The 16,651-nt window shown below is 41.5% G+C and overlaps 1 protein-coding gene across 5 annotated transcripts; it reads right to left on the minus strand.

Moving 5' to 3' along the window:
- Window positions 1–133: 133 nt before the first annotated feature.
- Window positions 134–10,480, minus strand: LOC131707024 (zinc finger protein 883-like). 5 transcript variants are annotated; one of them, XM_059009056.1, is made up of 4 exons: window positions 10,300–10,480; window positions 8,158–8,260; window positions 7,201–7,711; window positions 134–4,170 (listed from the first exon to the last, which is right to left on the minus strand). In XM_059009056.1, exons 3-4 carry the CDS (start codon window positions 7,664–7,666, stop codon window positions 2,873–2,875), a joined length of 1,764 nt encoding a protein of 587 aa, XP_058865039.1. In that variant the 5' UTR covers window positions 7,667–7,711; window positions 8,158–8,260; window positions 10,300–10,480; the 3' UTR covers window positions 134–2,872. The 5 variants fall into 5 exon arrangements, with proteins under 5 accessions (XP_058865039.1, XP_058865036.1, XP_058865038.1 ...); XM_059009053.1 differs by lacking the exon at window positions 8,158–8,260 and having other exon boundaries at window positions 7,201–7,708; XM_059009055.1 differs by lacking the exon at window positions 10,300–10,480 and having other exon boundaries at window positions 7,201–7,708; window positions 8,158–8,453.
- Window positions 10,481–16,651: the final 6,171 nt, after the last annotated feature.

Below are 16,651 nucleotides of genomic sequence, written 5' to 3' on the forward strand. Positions count from 1 at the left end.
CTCCACATTCAATTCAGATGGTGTCTAACAGAGGACTAGGAAAGAAGAGACTCCCTCCCTCAAAGAGCGAGAAAGAGCGCCCCCCTCACGCGTCGGCAGAGGAAAGGGTTCATTGTGTTCATACAGCAATTCCAATGTGTGGAAGAAGCATTGCATTCATACAGCAATTCCAACATGTGGAAGAAGTTTAAGCCTAAACTAAACTAACTTTCTCTCTGTTATGTGGCTCAATAGTGTGAGTTTCTGGAATGGTTTCATACAGAATGATACACTCAATACAAGAGTTTAATACTAATACTGAGAGAACAGTAAGCAATGCAGGAAGGTATTGAAATGCACATGTCTTACACATCCTGGTGATACAGAGCAGTGCAGTATTCTATTCTTTCTTTAACATGGTTTAGTATCCTGTTGTATATTAATCAAATCATCCAATCAGCACACACAAGGTTTAATTGTACAGTCTCATTAGAACTCACATTACACACATTTCCTCATAACACAGCTTTTTAACAAGGTCCTGGGCGGATCGTAATACATCTCACACAATACTCATAGAACTTATTAAAACACAAACTCAGTCATATTAACACACCTCGTGTCAGTTCATTGAAATGTAAGCAAACACATGATATTGTATGAAGTACTTAGTTCACTTGATAATATACTGATCTATTTCTAGATGAATCTTCAGACTGATATCAAGAGTAGAAACGGCTCAGAGAGACTTGCCAGCAGTGGATAAAGAACAAAACTCCCTGCTCTGTATGTAAAAGTCTGAACAGGACAGAGAAATAAACTTGCCCTTTGTTTAATGATACACACATTGTGTTCAGTGGCTGGTGCAGGTGCAGTAGATATGAATGCAGTACTAGCAGTAAGCCGTGCCATAGACTCACTGGTCCCTTAAAAGAAACTAACAGAAACTAAATATGTTTAATCCACACACTAATCTGCATTAATACTGAACAGAAATGTAAAATACAAACAGGACTAAAAATCAAGTTCCAGTATCTAGACAGTAGCATTTCCTTAGGAGTGAAAGAAAAAAAAAGGTTTCGTGTCAAAGCATCTTTTGCACCAGTATTTATTTATCTATACTAAAAAGGTAAATAAATCTCCTGAAAATTCTAGATCTCCCTCCCCACACAATCATACATTTGTTTCCATCACCACACTGCATTTTATATGATCTTGTGCTCTGTAATGATAGCTTAAGCAGAGAAGCCTCTTGTGACGTGTCCGCGTCTCCGCCCGCTTTCTGACACAATCAGAGTGCAAGAGAGCTGAAGTGCATTTTTACCATTTAAAATGCATGCTGTTCAGAGTGATACACAAAACAGTCATTACACAGGGATTCATAATGCAAGGCTAACGGGTTTTTCCTCATAAATGAAAAGTCCCATTGAATATAGTCTTTAACACTAGAAGCCCCGTGGCAGTCATTTTGCCGGTTTTTAGTTTTAAAACTTAAGTTTCTCCAGTCGTGTAACAGATATGGGGCTGCGCGTTCAGGTACCTTTCTGTCCATATGTATTACATATTCTCACAAAGCATGAAACACGGGCGTGCAGAAATAAAGGATATATATATATATATATTACATTATACCTAAAAGCCCCAGGAGCAGTCACTTTGACGGCTACACAGAAAAAAATGTATTTCGATTATACAGAACAATATTCTGCTTTATTATTTTCATTTACCAGTCTGCAATGTGTTTAGCTGTACCTAGCAACCATCAACTCCTTGGTACTTAACAAAGAATGCACAGAGAAGAATCTACCAAGCAGAGAATACATTTTACAGTTAGCAGAGGAACTTCACAAGAAGCATTTGGAACAGTGGGAGACTGCCAAGCGTGTACCCACAGCTGAAGCTGGCAAACCCGTCGAGAGCCGCAAGAGACGCCAATGCCAGGTTGGCAAGTGCAATAAAAATAAAACTTCAGACAGCTGTTCAGAAAGGCGGCGTGGAGAAGCACATTATCTGTGTTGATTGTGAACAGCCTTAGACTCAAGGTAAAGGAATACCCTTTTGTCAAAAAAAAGTCTTTTTTTTGTAATTTCTTGTGCTGTGTGCTTCTGTAAAATGTTTTCTTCTAAGTTTATTTATGTACATTGTTCAGTTGCTTTTGAACATCTGATAATAAACTGATTTGCTGTTGAAAAGTTAAAAATGTATTGCTGACGTTTCAGTTTTATAAATAGGTATGTCTGTTCAGATGTTTATTTACATTTTCTTGTTTTGATTTGTAAAATAAATGTTCATTATATATATATAATTGTGGAAAGACCGCTGCCACTCTCGGGTTCGTTGCCCCTTTAAAAATCGACCCAGGACACAGACTTGGATTTTTCAGCGCGGTTGCGGTATTTTTAATAACAAGACAAACAAAACACAAACAAAACAAAACACAAAAATAAACACCTAGCTCTTTACGAGCACTAACTAACACACAGGAACCTAACTAGCACAGGACAGCTAGGCCGTTCACCTGTCACACAAAAAACAACTATACTCAAACCACACAGGTTCACACTGCACGTTATTTCCTCTTGACTGCTCGGACACAGCACACCTCTTCTGCCTCCTTCTCCTCCGCAGCCCCGAGCAAACTGACTGCCTGTCTTTTATACCCTGAACCTGGTTCTAATTTCCAATTACCGCCCAGGTGCAGGGGATAATTAAACAATAAAACAATTAACCAAACTGAATTACACAATAAGCAAAACAATTAACTAAAACAAATGTGCATTTGCACATGTTTTCCACACTGGGAGGTTTTAACCCCCTCCCTGCTGTGTTACTATATATATATATATATATAGATGCCTGCCTCGTTATGAGTATATCTCTGGGTGTTCTAGTGCTATGGTTTCTCTCCTGTGTGAATTCGCTGGTGTCTTTGAAGGCTTTGTATAAAACTGAAACTCTTCCCACAGTCAGAGCAGTGATACGGTTTCTCTCCCGTGTGAGTTCGCTGGTGTAAAACAAGGCTGCCTGACCGATTGAAACTCTTCCCACAGTCAGAGCAGCGATACGGTTTCTCTCCTGTGTGAATTCGCTGGTGTTTTTTCATGTCTCCTGACTGACTGAAACTCTTCCCACAGTCAGAGCAGCGATACGGTTTCTCTCCTGTGTGAATTCGCTGGTGTTTTTTCATGTCTCCTAAGTGAATGAAACTCTTCCCACAGTTGGAGCAGCGATATGGTTTCTCTCCTGTGTGAATTTGCTGGTGTTTTTTCATGCCTCCTGAGTGACTGAACCTCTTCCCACAGTAAGGGCAGAGATATGGTTTCTCTCCTGTGTGAGTTCGCTGGTGTGAAACAAGGCTGCCTGACCAATTGAAACTCTTCCCACAGTCAGAGCAGCGATACGGTTTCTCTCTTGTGTGAATTTGCTGGTGTTTTTTCATGTCTCCTGACTGACTGAAACTCTTCCCACAGTCAGAGCAGCAATACGGTTTCTCTCCTGTGTGAATTCGCTGGTGTTTTTTCATGTCTCCTAAGTGAATGAAACTCTTCCCACAGTTGGAGCAGCAATACGGTTTCTCTCCTGTGTGAATTTGCTGGTGTTTTTTCATGTCTCCTGAGTTACTGAACCTCTTCCCACAGTGAGAGCAGAGATATGGTTTCTCTCCCGTGTGAGTTCGCTGGTGTGAAACAAGGCTGTTTGACCAATTGAAACTCTTCCCACAGTCAGAGCAGCGATACGGTTTCTCTATTGTGTGAATTTGCTGGTGTTTTTTCAGATATCCTGAGTTATTGAAACTCTTCCCACAGTCAGAGCAGTGATACGGTTTCTCTCCTGTGTGAATTCGCTGGTGTTTTTTCATGTCTCCTGAGTTACTGAACCTCTTCCCACAGTCAGAGCAGAGATATGGTTTCTCTCCCGTGTGAGTTCGCTGGTGTAAAACAAGGCTGTCTGACCGACTGAAACTCATCCCACAGTCAGAGCAGAAATACGGTTTCTCTCCTGTGTGAATTTGCTGGTGTTTTTTCAGATATTCCGAGTTACTGAAAGTCTTCCCACAGGCAGAGCAGCGATACCGTTTCTTTCCTGTGTGAGTTCGCTGATGTGCTTTAAAATTCCCAAACTGGGTGAAACCTTTCCCACAGTCAGGATCTTCTCCACTGCCCGCCCTCGCTTTAGCTGCTGTACTGGAACCTGGAAAATATGAAAAGGAAAGAAAGAAAGTAAGAGGGACTGCTTGTAGGCTTGGGGCATGTGGCTGGGTGGTGGAGTGGATTAAAGCATGTGAATTTCATCTGTGGGGCTTGCACTGGGTTACACCAGCTTAAAAACACAAAGTTAAACGTAAAGCAGTCAGTAAAGACTGATGCAGGTGAAACGGAGCACTGGGATCAAAATCTGCCTTCAAAGTTCTCCTGCAAGGTTTCAGGTCTATTTCATCTAACACACAATACTTTAAATCTTTCTCAATAACGTTACATTACACATTTACAAAAATATCCATATATTGTTAGACTGAACATTTATGATGATATACAGTGCCTGTGGTAAGTATTCACCCCCTTGGACATTTCCACAGTTTGTTGTGTTACAACCTGAAATCTTGATACATTTAAATGGGATATTTTTTCCCTTTGATTTACACTCAACACTTTGAAGAGGTAAGAGTATTTTTATTGTGAAACAATAGTTAATGAAAAATAAAAAAACTGAAATTACAGCTCGGAGCCTTTTGGGGTAAGTCTCTACCAGGTTTGCACATCTGGATCGTGAAATATTCACCCATTCTTCTTGGCAAAATTGTTCGAGCTCTGTCAAGTTTGATGGGGATCGTTGGTGGACAGCAGTCTTCAAGTCTTGCCACAGATTTTCAATCGGATTCAAGTCCGGGCTTTGACTGGGCCACTCTAGGACATTCACGTTCTTGTTTTTAAGCCACTCCAGTGTCGCTTTGGCTGTGTGCTTGGGGTCATTGTCCTGCTGAAAGGTGAATCTCCATCCCAGTCTTAGGTCTTTTGCAGACTGAAGCAGTTTTCCCTCAAGGATTTGCCTGTATTTAGCTCCATCCATTTTGCCCTCTACCCTGACAAGCTTCCCAGTCCCTGCCGATGAAAAGCATCCCAATAGCAAGATGCTGCCACCACCATGCTTCACAGGAGGGACGGTGTTACCTGGTGATGTGCTGTGTTGGGTTTGCGCCAGACATAACGCTTTGCATTTTGGCCAAATAGTTCAAATTTTGTTTCATCGGACCACAGAATCTTTTGCCACATCTTTTCAGAGTCTCCCACATGCCCTTTTGCAAATTCCAAGCAGGATTTTACATGGGCTTTTTCCTTCTTGCCACTCTACCATACAGGCCAGATTTGTGGAGTAGCTGAGCTATTGTTGACATATGGATAGTTTCTTCCATCTCAGCCGTGGAACGCTGTAGGTCTTTCAGAGTTGTCATTGGCCTCTTGCTGGCTTCTCTGACCAATGCCCTTCTTACCCGGCTGCTCAGTTAGGGAGGACAGCCTGCTTTAAGCAGATTCTAGGTGGTGCTGTATACCTTCCACTTCTTAATGATCGACTATACAGTGCTCCAATGGATATTCAATGCCTTTGAAATCTTTTTATACCCCTCCCCTGATCTGTGCCTTTCCACAACTTTATCCCGAAGTTGTTTTGAAAGCTCCTTGGTCTTCATGGTAGTATCTTTGCTTTGAATGCACTACCCAACAGTGGGGCCTTACAGAGACAGGTGTATTTAATCTGAAATCATGTGAACCACCTTTATTGCACACAGATGGACGCCATTTACACTTATTGTGTGAATTCTGTAGGAAATTGGTTGCACCTGAGCTTATTTAGGAGTGTCATAGCAAAGGGGATGAATACTTATCTAATGAAGACTTTTCAGGTTTTTATTTTTAATTGAATTGTTTTTTCACCCCCCCCCCCCCCCCCCATTTTTTCACACATTGAAAGTGTTGAGTAGGTTGTGTAAATCAAAGGAAAAAAAAATCCCATTTAAATACATCAAGATTTCAGGTTGTAACACAACAAACTGTGAAAACGTCCAAGGGGGGTGAGTACTTACTATAGGCACTGTATACAGTACTTTAGTGTGTGTGTGTCCCCTGTCCCCGTCCTTCCCCCCCCCAATCCCCAATCCCCAATCCCCCAGAACAATGGCAACTGTGACGGTTTAATCTGTCTGGGGAGATTAACACTGACAATTATCAGTAAACTTCCTTTTTAAAGTGTGTATTTTTAATATTTAGTTACATATTGTGTAACTGTGTATACAATGGAGTAAAATGAAGGACATGGATATTAAATTCTGATTTAATTAAAGTAATGTATGTTTACCTATAATTGGAGGTCAGAGGTGAGGGGGGTCAATAAAAGAAGAGATGTCCGTTTTAAACAGGAAGGCGTGGACCATGTGGTCATGTAGGATACTCTGCTATAACTGATACCGGATTCGTTACTTGAAAGTATTTTTAAATAACCTCTGCATTATTTATTATTTGCGATACTGGTTACACATTTTGGATGTGTTTTGACACAGCATGACGTACGTTATTCTATCGGGATTTGTGACGGCTGTGTGGTCCAGTGGTTAAAGAAAAGGGCTTGTAACCTGGAGGTCCCCGGTTCAAATCCCACCTCAGCCACTGACTCATTGTGCGACCCTGAGCAAGTCACTTGTGCTCCGTCTTTCGGGTGAGACGTAGTTGTAAGTGACTCTGCAGCGGATGCATAGTTCACACACCCTAGTCTCTGTAAGTCACCTTGGATAAAGGGGTCTGCTAAATAAACAAATAATAATAATTTATTTACAATATATTTCTGCACTTCAAGTACTTTACCTGTTTTTAAAACTACCCTTGCTATTTATGTAGAATTGGACTCTGCATCTTATTTTTAAGTAAAACTCTTGAAATGGAACACTGCTTGTGACTGAATTACTACTGCTCTGCACACAACACTGCCATAGGAAGTGACTTGAACCCTGAGTTTTCAAATATAGTGATAGTCAGCGGGACAACGCTGCTCGGCTCTGCGATGGCAACATTATATCTGTACCTGAAGTTCACCAGTTGCGAGTCCTATCTTGAACTGGTCAGAGTGGTACAGGAAAAACAAATAGCTAGTGCTCCCTCCCTCCCTCTCAACCACACTGTGGATATCACGCAATCTAGAATGACAATGTCACAGCTACTGGGAGTCACTCACCTGCTAGACTGGATTCTGAATGTGATCGCCCGTCTTCCTTTCCACCTCCTTGCATGCTGTTGGGAGAGCCTTCCTCTCCAGCGCCTTGCTCTCTCACGCAGATTCTCTCCAGCACCACGCTACACTCCCGCAGGCGTACAGGCTCCAGCTCAGGGATGTTTGGGTTGAAGTCCTCGGATTCTTCCTTCACTGGTTCCATGTGGTCAAACTCTACTTCAGGTGGCTCCTGTTTAATACGGACAGTTTCCAGCCCCTTTTCTTGTTTAACAGAAAGGGGTTCTTCTGTCTGGGAGATCTTCAGTTCTTTGTGCTCAGCTTTAATGTCAGAGACCTCCATCAGACAGCAGTCACATTGCCTCTCAAAGCACTCCTGTTTAATGGGGAGGGAAGCCAGCCCAGAGGACTCCTCTGTACAGGGGAGGAGTTCACGTTCAGGGAAGTCCTCTTTAATCTGGACAGACTCCATCTTCACACTGTCTGTGGCAGCACACAGGGTTCTGTTTAGTAGCTGCTGGGGTGAAAAAGGATTTCTTTATTTAAAAACAGTGCTACTAAGGCAGTGGTTACCATCCTGTAGACTGTGAGTTAAACTCCAGGTGGTCCGCAAACAATTCCCAAAATTCGATCACACAGTTCATGCAAAAACCCATTTCTACACAATCACACGTTGTATTACTGAGCAACACAACAGACAGCTTTAACCACGTGATATATAATTCTAAGATATGCACGGGGTCTGCATGTTCCCCCTTTATCTGTTTCCTTTTATTACAGGTGTGTTTTTATATATATATTATTTATAATTACAGCTCCATTTGATGCAACACCACACATCACCTTGTGTGAAACACACATTAACTGAATAACTTACACATGATGAAGCACACTTGTCTTGTCAAAATTACAGACTTCTTTTTCATTATTTTTTTTTTACATCTAGCATTCATGTAAATGCACCTCTTTCTAATCTGTGCTCATTCTGCTGCTTGTGTTCACTGTTAGGCTGTCCCAGCCTTTTCATTATTTGTCAGGAGGTTTTTGTCAAGCAAAACACTTAAACCTGCAAAATGGAGACACCATTTGCCTACAAAGCATTCAGAATGTGACAAAAATAAACATTTTAAGCAAAAGAAACAGGAACTTTGTCATCAGCAACTTTCTATAAGCAAAATGACAACATTCCTCGCTGACCTGGTAGTGAAGATTCAAGGAATCTCACTAATTTAGCTGCGTTACAGAAATGCTTTTCTTTCTACATGTACTTGGACATATACACATAAACATGTGGAGGGTTGTGGGTTCAATCCCAGGTGGGGGACACTGCTGTTGTACCCTTGAGCAAGGTACTTTACCTACATTGCTCTAGTAAAAAAACCTCAACTGTATAAATGGGTAATTGTATGTGAAATAATATGATATCTTGTAACAATTGTAAGTCGCCCTGGATAAGGGCTAAGAAATACATAATAATAATAATAATAATAATAATAATAATAATAATAATAATTTGCCTTGCTACTGTGCACACACCGGTACTGTTGGATGACAATGACGGGTGAGTGGAATCCGAGCCTGATCCACTTTATACAGTCAAACTGTATGATCCGGCTCCAGTGAAACTAAACTCCATTCCTTTTCTTTCTTATTTTTTTTAAAATCATGTTAATACAATGTGCTACTGATCTTACACTCTGAAGTGCTTAGACCGAGGTTTTTATGAAGTCAGTTTGCGTAAAAATGATGCGGCAGACATTTATCTTTTTAAATAGGTTTAAAATGTCCCGAAGAAATCATTGTTAATTCAAAATCTTTTATCGCAGGAGATAAATGTATCCCTCCCCCCCCCCTGGGATGACAACTGAAAATGCAGAGTCAGGGACCCCCCCCCCCCCCCCATCAAATCACACCCTGCCTGCTCCTCAAAAGCATAACTAGCCTTTGTGAGGGCGAGACCCTCACTGTACATGTGATTGTGATTATTACTCCACTGGGGATAGAGCCGTGGTTTATTATGGATTGTGCATGCTGTTGATCAAGTGTGTTTGAGATATGACGGTGTACTGCTATAATTAGGAGGCAGTGTGGTCCAGTGGTTAAAGAAACAGGCTTGTAACCAGATGGTTCCCGGTTCAAATCCCTCCTCAGTCACTGACTCACTGTGTGACCCTGAGCAAGTCACCTCCTTGTGCTCCGTCTTTCAGGTGAGACGTTGTTGTAAGTGACTCTGCAGCTGATGCATAGTTCACACACCCGAGTCTCTGTAAGTCGCCTTGGATAAAGGCGTCTACTATTTAAACAAATAATAATAATAATTAGATTAGGACGAATTCATTAATTAAGTTTCTATATGTGGAGCAAAGGTTTTGTTATATCTATGTGTTCTGATGGTCAGACTTTAAGGACAAACAAATAATAATGATAATAATAATGAGTAAACAATATCATAGTGTAACGATCGTGTTTGTAAAGACGGTATTCATACAGGTTAAACAAATACGTATAAATGAGAAGAAACGTGTTTAACGTAAAATATATTAATCTTTAATTGTAATTTGTATAAAATGATTCCAGGTGCAAATATTCATTGAACAATGAATCCTGTTAGCAGTAGGCGCGGCTGGAGATTATTTAATGTCGTGTCTTTCCTTAGAAGGGAGAGAGGATTATTCTCTCACTCAGTGTATTTACAACCTGCTAGTCGGTGAGCCTCAGTTGTCGTTTGAATAATGTGTGTGTGGAATCCAGAGCCAAAATAAACATTTCTACGTGAGATCGCCACCACAGTGACTATGAGCTGCATTGTAAAGAGCTCTGTGTTCCTGTGATTGAGGGCGGGGGTAAGCTCGCGTCTATCACCCGTTACAGCCTCAGATACGTTGTCAATAATATTAAACATAAAAACAGCGTTACCTCGTTTTCTTTATTCGTTTAGCCGGCGCTTTCAGTTTAATTGAATCGGTCTTGTTGATACCCGGCCATGCCGTGTCCATTTATCAAACAAAGGACCTGACAGACCCGCGCGTCACAAACAACTAACCTGTAATTAATAATAATAATAATAATAATAATAATAATAATAATAATAATAATGTCACTTACCTTGTTTTAGTACACGTCTGGTATGCAATATCGTTTAATTAAACTAAAGGAAAATAAACTGTGCGCGGCTCAGTGTTTATCTCGCGCTGTTTGAGACGCAGCGGCTCAGTGTTCGCAGAGGGGTTCTGTGCGCGTGCTCCTAAGCCGTGAGCAGGTGCTCTGTCGCGCGCTCCACACAGGCAGCGCGTCCATACCCCCCCCCCCTTCTTTCAAAATGTTCACCTTTTGTTGCCTTACGTCCTGGAATTAAAATGCATTAAAACAGTTTTTTTTTCATTTATCTACACATCTTACCCCACAACTTCCAAGTGAAAAAAATATTCTAGAAATGTGTAGAAAATTAATTAAAAATAAAAACTGAAATAGCTTGGTTGGATAAGTGTCCACCCCCTTTATAATAGCAGTCCTAAAAGACTCAACCATGAGCACCGAGGCGCTTTCAAAAGAACTCCGGGACAAAGTTGTTGAAAGGCACAGATCAGGGGATGGGTATAAAAAAATATCAAAGGCCTTGAATATCCCTTGGAGCACGGTCAAGACGATTATTAAGAAGTGGAAGGTGTATGGCATCACCAAGACCCTGCCTAGATCAGGCCGTCCCTCCAAACTGGATAACTGAGCAAGAAGGAGACTGATCAGAGAGGCTACCAAGAGGCCAATGGCAACTTTGCAAGAGCTACAGGCTTTTATGGCCAAGACTGATCAAAGTGTGCATGTGACAACAATATCCCAAGCACTCCACAAATCTGGCCTGTATGGTAGGGTGGCAACAAGGAAGCCATTACTCAAGAAAGCCCACCTTGAATCCCATTTGAAGTATGCAAAAAAACACTCAGGAGATTCTGTAGCCATGTGGCAAAAAGTTTAGCGGTCTGCTGACACTTAAATTGAATTTTTCTGGCCTAATTGCAAAGCATTATGTTTGGCGCAAACCCAACACAGCTCATCACCCAAAGAACACCATCCCTACTGTGAAGCATGGTGGTGGCAGCATCATGTTATGGGGATAATTCTCATCGGCAGGGACTGGGGCACTTGTCAGGATAGAAAGGAAAATTAATGGAGCAAAATACAGAGAAGTCCTTAAGGAAAACCTGCTGCCCTCTGCAAGAAAGCTGAAACTGGGATGAAAATTTACTTTTCAGCATGACAACGACCCAAAGCACACAGCCAAAGCTACACTGGAGTGGCTAAAAAACAAAAAAGTAAATGTCCTTGAGTGGCCCAGTCAGAGCCCCGACCTAAATCCAATCGAAAGTTTGTGGCATGACCTGAAGATTGCTGTCCATCAACGCTCCCCAAGGAACTTGACAGGGCTTGAACAGTTTTATTGCCAAATCTAGGTGTGCAAAGTTGGTAGAGTCCTATCCCAACAGACTCACAGCTGTAATTGCTGCCAAAGGTGCTTCCACCAAGTACCATTAACTCAGGGGGGTGGAGACTTATCCAATTATGATCTTTCAGTTATGTATTTTAATTTTTTTTATGTATTATAATTTTTTTCTCAATAAAAACTTTTTCCCCTTAACAGTGTGGAGTATGCTGTGTAGATAAGTGGAAAAAATCCTCATTTAAATGTATGAAACTCTGAGGCACTGACACAACAAAATGTGAAAAAAGTTCAAGGGGGTGTAGACTTTCTATAGGCACTGTGTGTGTGTGTGTGTGTGTGTGTGTGTGTATGTGTGTGTGTGTGTGTGTGTGTGTGTGTGTGTGTGTGTGTGTGTTCAATCAGGATGGCTATTATCAGACTTGAGACTTGACCATTGTCACTTCAGTAGTATTAGTAGTATTTATTTCTTAGCAGACACCCTTATCCAGGGTTGTTTACAATTCTTACAAGTTATCACAGTACAAAGTATCACACTATAAAATATTACATTACAGAATATCATAATACAGATAAGAGCAGTTATGAAAGTACAACAAGATCAGTTGAAGTAAGAGCAAAATAATAAAGCATACAGTAAATTAAAAGAGCGAATTCGACTAAAAGCAGAACTTAGCTCTCGCTATTCCTTATCCAATGCTGCCATCGTGTGGCCATTTAGTAGAACTGTTGGTTCAATGAAAACTAACTCACAGCTCCGTGACAAGCGGTGGCTGGTGCCCTCTGCTGTTTACAATGGGTAGTACAGGTAGTGATTTTCAGCAATGCCATTATTACTGTTATTAGTATTTATTTCTTAGCAGACATCCAGGGCGACTTATAGTCGTTACAAGTTATCACAGTACAAAGTATCACATTATAAAATATCACATTAAAGAATATCTTAATTCAAATAAGAGCAGGTATGAAAGTACAACAAGATCAATTCAAGTAAGAACAAAATAATAAAACACACAGTAAATTATAAGAGCAAATTCGACTAAGATCAGCTAAACCTGATAGAACCTATTTGCTTATATGAGTCCATTAAGAACACGTAGTAAGCATGATAAATGCATGAGAATGATTTCAAATAAGAGCAATTACAGAAAACTTTATTATTTATACACACAGTACTCTCCTGGTTATCCTGTAACTGTATATATATTTTTTATTGTATTTTAAGAATGTATCTGAAATTTCTAATTTTGTACAGGGGTTAAGGTTAATACGAGTAAAAAAAAACTACAAAAACTTAAAAAAAGACAACTGAGCTGTATTCGTATAAACAAAAACAAGGTGTTTTATTAGAACCAACAGTTCTATAAAATGGCCACAAGATGGCAGCATTGGATAAGGAATAGCGAGAGCTGCGTTCTGCCCGTCTCCATGAAGTCCAGGTTTACAGCACAGGAACCTCCCCATGTGAGTTTAATTATTTATTCTTAAAACCAATACTATTTAAATCCACAACAGTGACTGATAAAACAGCCTTTGTACAGCAATTGTCCTGCGGTGTGCAGGTCAGGGAGCTGTGTGGGTGCTGGAGTGCGCTGCAGAGCAGATTTCCACTCGATCACACAAGGGAATATAAAGAATGCCGTGTTCAGAGCTGACTCTGCGATTTAGTGTGTGGATAGATTAAAACCACTGAAGCTGAAGTAAAGAAAATGTACGTGATCTCTAAGTCGCTGTTTGACAAAAAACAATTAAAAAATAAAAGCGTGTGTGATGCTTATTTCCCTACAAGCCCTTGTCTTTAACCACTGGAGCACACAGACAGTGTGCAGAGCTGCTCGTCTGTGATGGTTGATTCTAGTGTGTGCAGAGCTGCTCGTCTGTGATGGTTGATTCTAGTGTGTGCAGAGCTGCTAGTCTGTGATGGTTGATTCTAGTGTGTGCAGAGCTGCTAGTCTGTGATGGTTGATTCTAGTGTGTGCAGAGCTGCTCGTCTGTGATGGTTGATTCTAGTGTGTGCAGAGCTGCTCGTCTGTGATGGTTGATTCTAGTGTGTGCAGAGCTGCTAGTCTGTGATGGTTGATTCTAGTGTGTGCAGAGCTGCTCGTCTGTGATGGTTGATTCTAGTGTGTGCAGAGCTGCTAGTCTGTGATGGTTGATTCTAGTGTGTGCAGAGCTGCTAGTCTGTGATGGTTGATTCTAGTGTGTGCAGAGCTGCTAGTCTGTGATGGTTGATTCTAGTGTGTGCAGAGCTGCTAGTCTGTGATGGTTGATTCTAGTGTGTGCAGAGCTGCTAGTCTGTGATGGTTGATTCTAGTGTGTGCAGAGCCGCTAGTCTGTGATGGTTGATTCTAGTGTGTGCAGAGCTGCTAGTCTGTGATGGTTGATTCTAGTGTGTGCAGAGCTGCTAGTCTGTGATGGTTGATTCTAGTGTGTGCAGAGCTGCTAGTCTGTGATGGTTGATTCTAGTGTGTGCAGAGCTGCTAGTCTGTGATGGTTGATTCTAGCGTGTGCAGAGCTGCTAGTCTGTGATGGTTGATTCTAGTGTGTGCAGAGCTGCTAGTCTGTGATGGTTGATTCTAGTGTGTGCAGAGCTGCTAGTCTGTGATGGTTGATTCTAGTGTGTGCAGAGCTGCTAGTCTGTGATGGTTGATTCTAGTGTGTGCAGAGCTGCTAGTCTGTGATGGTTGATTCTAGTGTGTGCAGAGCTGCTAGTCTGTGATGGTTGATTCTAGTGTGTGCAGAGCTGCTAGTCTGTGATGGTTGATTCTAGTGTGTGCAGAGCTGCTCGTCTGTGATGGTTGATTCTAGTGTGTGCAGAGCTGCTAGTCTGTGATGGTTGATTCTAGTGTGTGCAGAGCTGCTAGTCTGTGATGGTTGATTCTAGTGTGTGCAGAGCTGCTCGTCTGTGATGGTTGATTCTAGTGTGTGCAGAGCTGCTAGTCTGTGATGGTTGATTCTAGTGTGTGCAGAGCTGCTAGTCTGTGATGGTTGATTCTAGTGTGTGCAGAGCTGCTCGTCTGTAATGGTTGATTCTAGTGTGACCCCTGGTCCTTATTTATTTTATAGATCGAAAAAGTCCCTTGGGTCGACATTGTCAATACCTTTTAGGATTTTGAATGCTTGAATCAGATCACTGCGTAGTCTTCTTTGTTCAAGACTGAATAGATTCAATTCTTTTAGCCTGTCTGCATACGACATACTTTTTAAACCCGGGATAATTCTAGTTGATCTTCTTTGCACTCTTTCTAGAGCAGCAATATCCTTTTTGTAACAAGGTGACCGGAACTGAACACAATATTCTAGATGAGGTCTTACTAATGCATTGTAGTTTTAACATTATAACATTCCCTTGATTTAAATTCAAAACTTTTCATAATATATCCGAGCATCTTGTTGGCCTTTTTTATGGGCTGGAGATTGAGTTCCAGCGCTCTGCCTCTCTGAGTCCTTCTCAGTGCTGGAGATTGAGTTCCAGCGCTCTGCCTCTCTGAGTCGTTCTCAGTGCTGGAGATTGAGTTCCAGCTCTCTGCCTCTCTGAGTCCTTCTCAGTGCTGGAGATTGAGTTCTAGCGGTCTGCCTCTCTGAGTCGTTCTCAGTGCTGGAGATTGAGTTCCAGCGCTCTGCCTCTCTGAGTCGTTCTCAGTGCTGGAGATTGAATTCCAGCGCTCTGCCTCTCTGAGTCGTTCTCAGTGCTGGAGATTGAGTTCCAGCGCTCTGCCTCTCTGAGTCGTTCTTAGTGCTGGAGATTGAGTTCCAGCGCTCTGCCTCTCTGAGTCCTTCTCAGTGCTGGAGATTGAGTTCTAGCGCTCTGCCTCTCTGAGTCCTTCTCAGTGCTGGAGATTGAGTTCTAGCGCTCTGCCTCTCTGAGTCGTTCTCAGTGCTGGAGATTGAGTTCTAGCGCTCTGCCTCTCTGAGTCCTTCTCAGAGCTGGAGATTGAGTTCTAGCGCTCTGCCTCTCTGAGTCGTTCTCAGTGCTGGAGATTGAGTTCTAGCACTCTGCCTCTCTCAGTCCTTCTCAGCGCTGGAGATTGAGTTCTAGCGCTCTGTCTCTCTGAGTCCTTCTCAGTGCTGGAGATTGAGTTCCAGCGTTCTGCCTCTCTGAGTCGTTCTCAGCGTTGGATTCTTCATCATGTTGTGACGCAGCACCCGGGCAGACTCTGCATTCAGAGGATATAGAGGAGGGGCTGGGAAAGTGCTTTTAGGTAGTGAAAAAAAACATGAAAATATAAAATGTAAGTCAAAACTAATTATGCTTTTTTTTCTTATTAAATTATTAAATGTCATGATTTGTGTTGCTTTCCACTGTACAGAATTGCTGTTGTTTTCCAAGATACTGGTTAATCTCCCCCTGACAGAAACAATAATAATAATAATAATAATAATAATAATAATAATAATAATAATAATAATAATAATAATAATAATAAAAACATACTATAGGGAAAGTAAAGGCATATAAAAAACATTGTACAAACAGAAGTTAAACAATTGGAAAGGCAAATTTAAAAAAAATGATGTTTTGAGACGGCTTTTAAAAAATACTCAGAGGCTCAGATTCCCGGATCGTTTTTGGAAGAGTGTGAGAAATGTGAGGCGACTTTTCATTGGATCATTTAGTACACGTACTGTTTTCTTTACATTCATTGGCTCTTATTTCATTTGTAAAGAACTGATTGGTCCAAATTTGTACTTGTAGTAAAAAAGTACGTGTAGTTAACAAAACACAGCGGGTAGTGTATCGCAGCACCGCACGTGGTCATTTATCTGAAACGTGTACGAACACTTGCCTGTGGCAATACTCTAGATTTGCCTAAGGTTTGGTCCTGTCAGTAAATCACAGCACACGTGTCTATGTTCACACTTGCTTTTGAAGTTGGTACAGAGTGGAGGAGTGTGGAGGAAGCTGTGTGGTCCAGTGGTTAAAGAAAAGGGCTTGTAACCAGGAGGTCCCCGGTTCAAATCCCACCTCAGCCACTGCCTCATTGTGTGACCCTGAGCAAGTCACTTAACCTCCTTGTGCTT

Source organism: Acipenser ruthenus, chromosome 38 (assembly GCF_902713425.1).
Source record: "Acipenser ruthenus chromosome 38, fAciRut3.2 maternal haplotype, whole genome shotgun sequence".
In the NCBI taxonomy this organism is placed as follows: Eukaryota; Metazoa; Chordata; class Actinopteri; order Acipenseriformes; family Acipenseridae; genus Acipenser; species Acipenser ruthenus.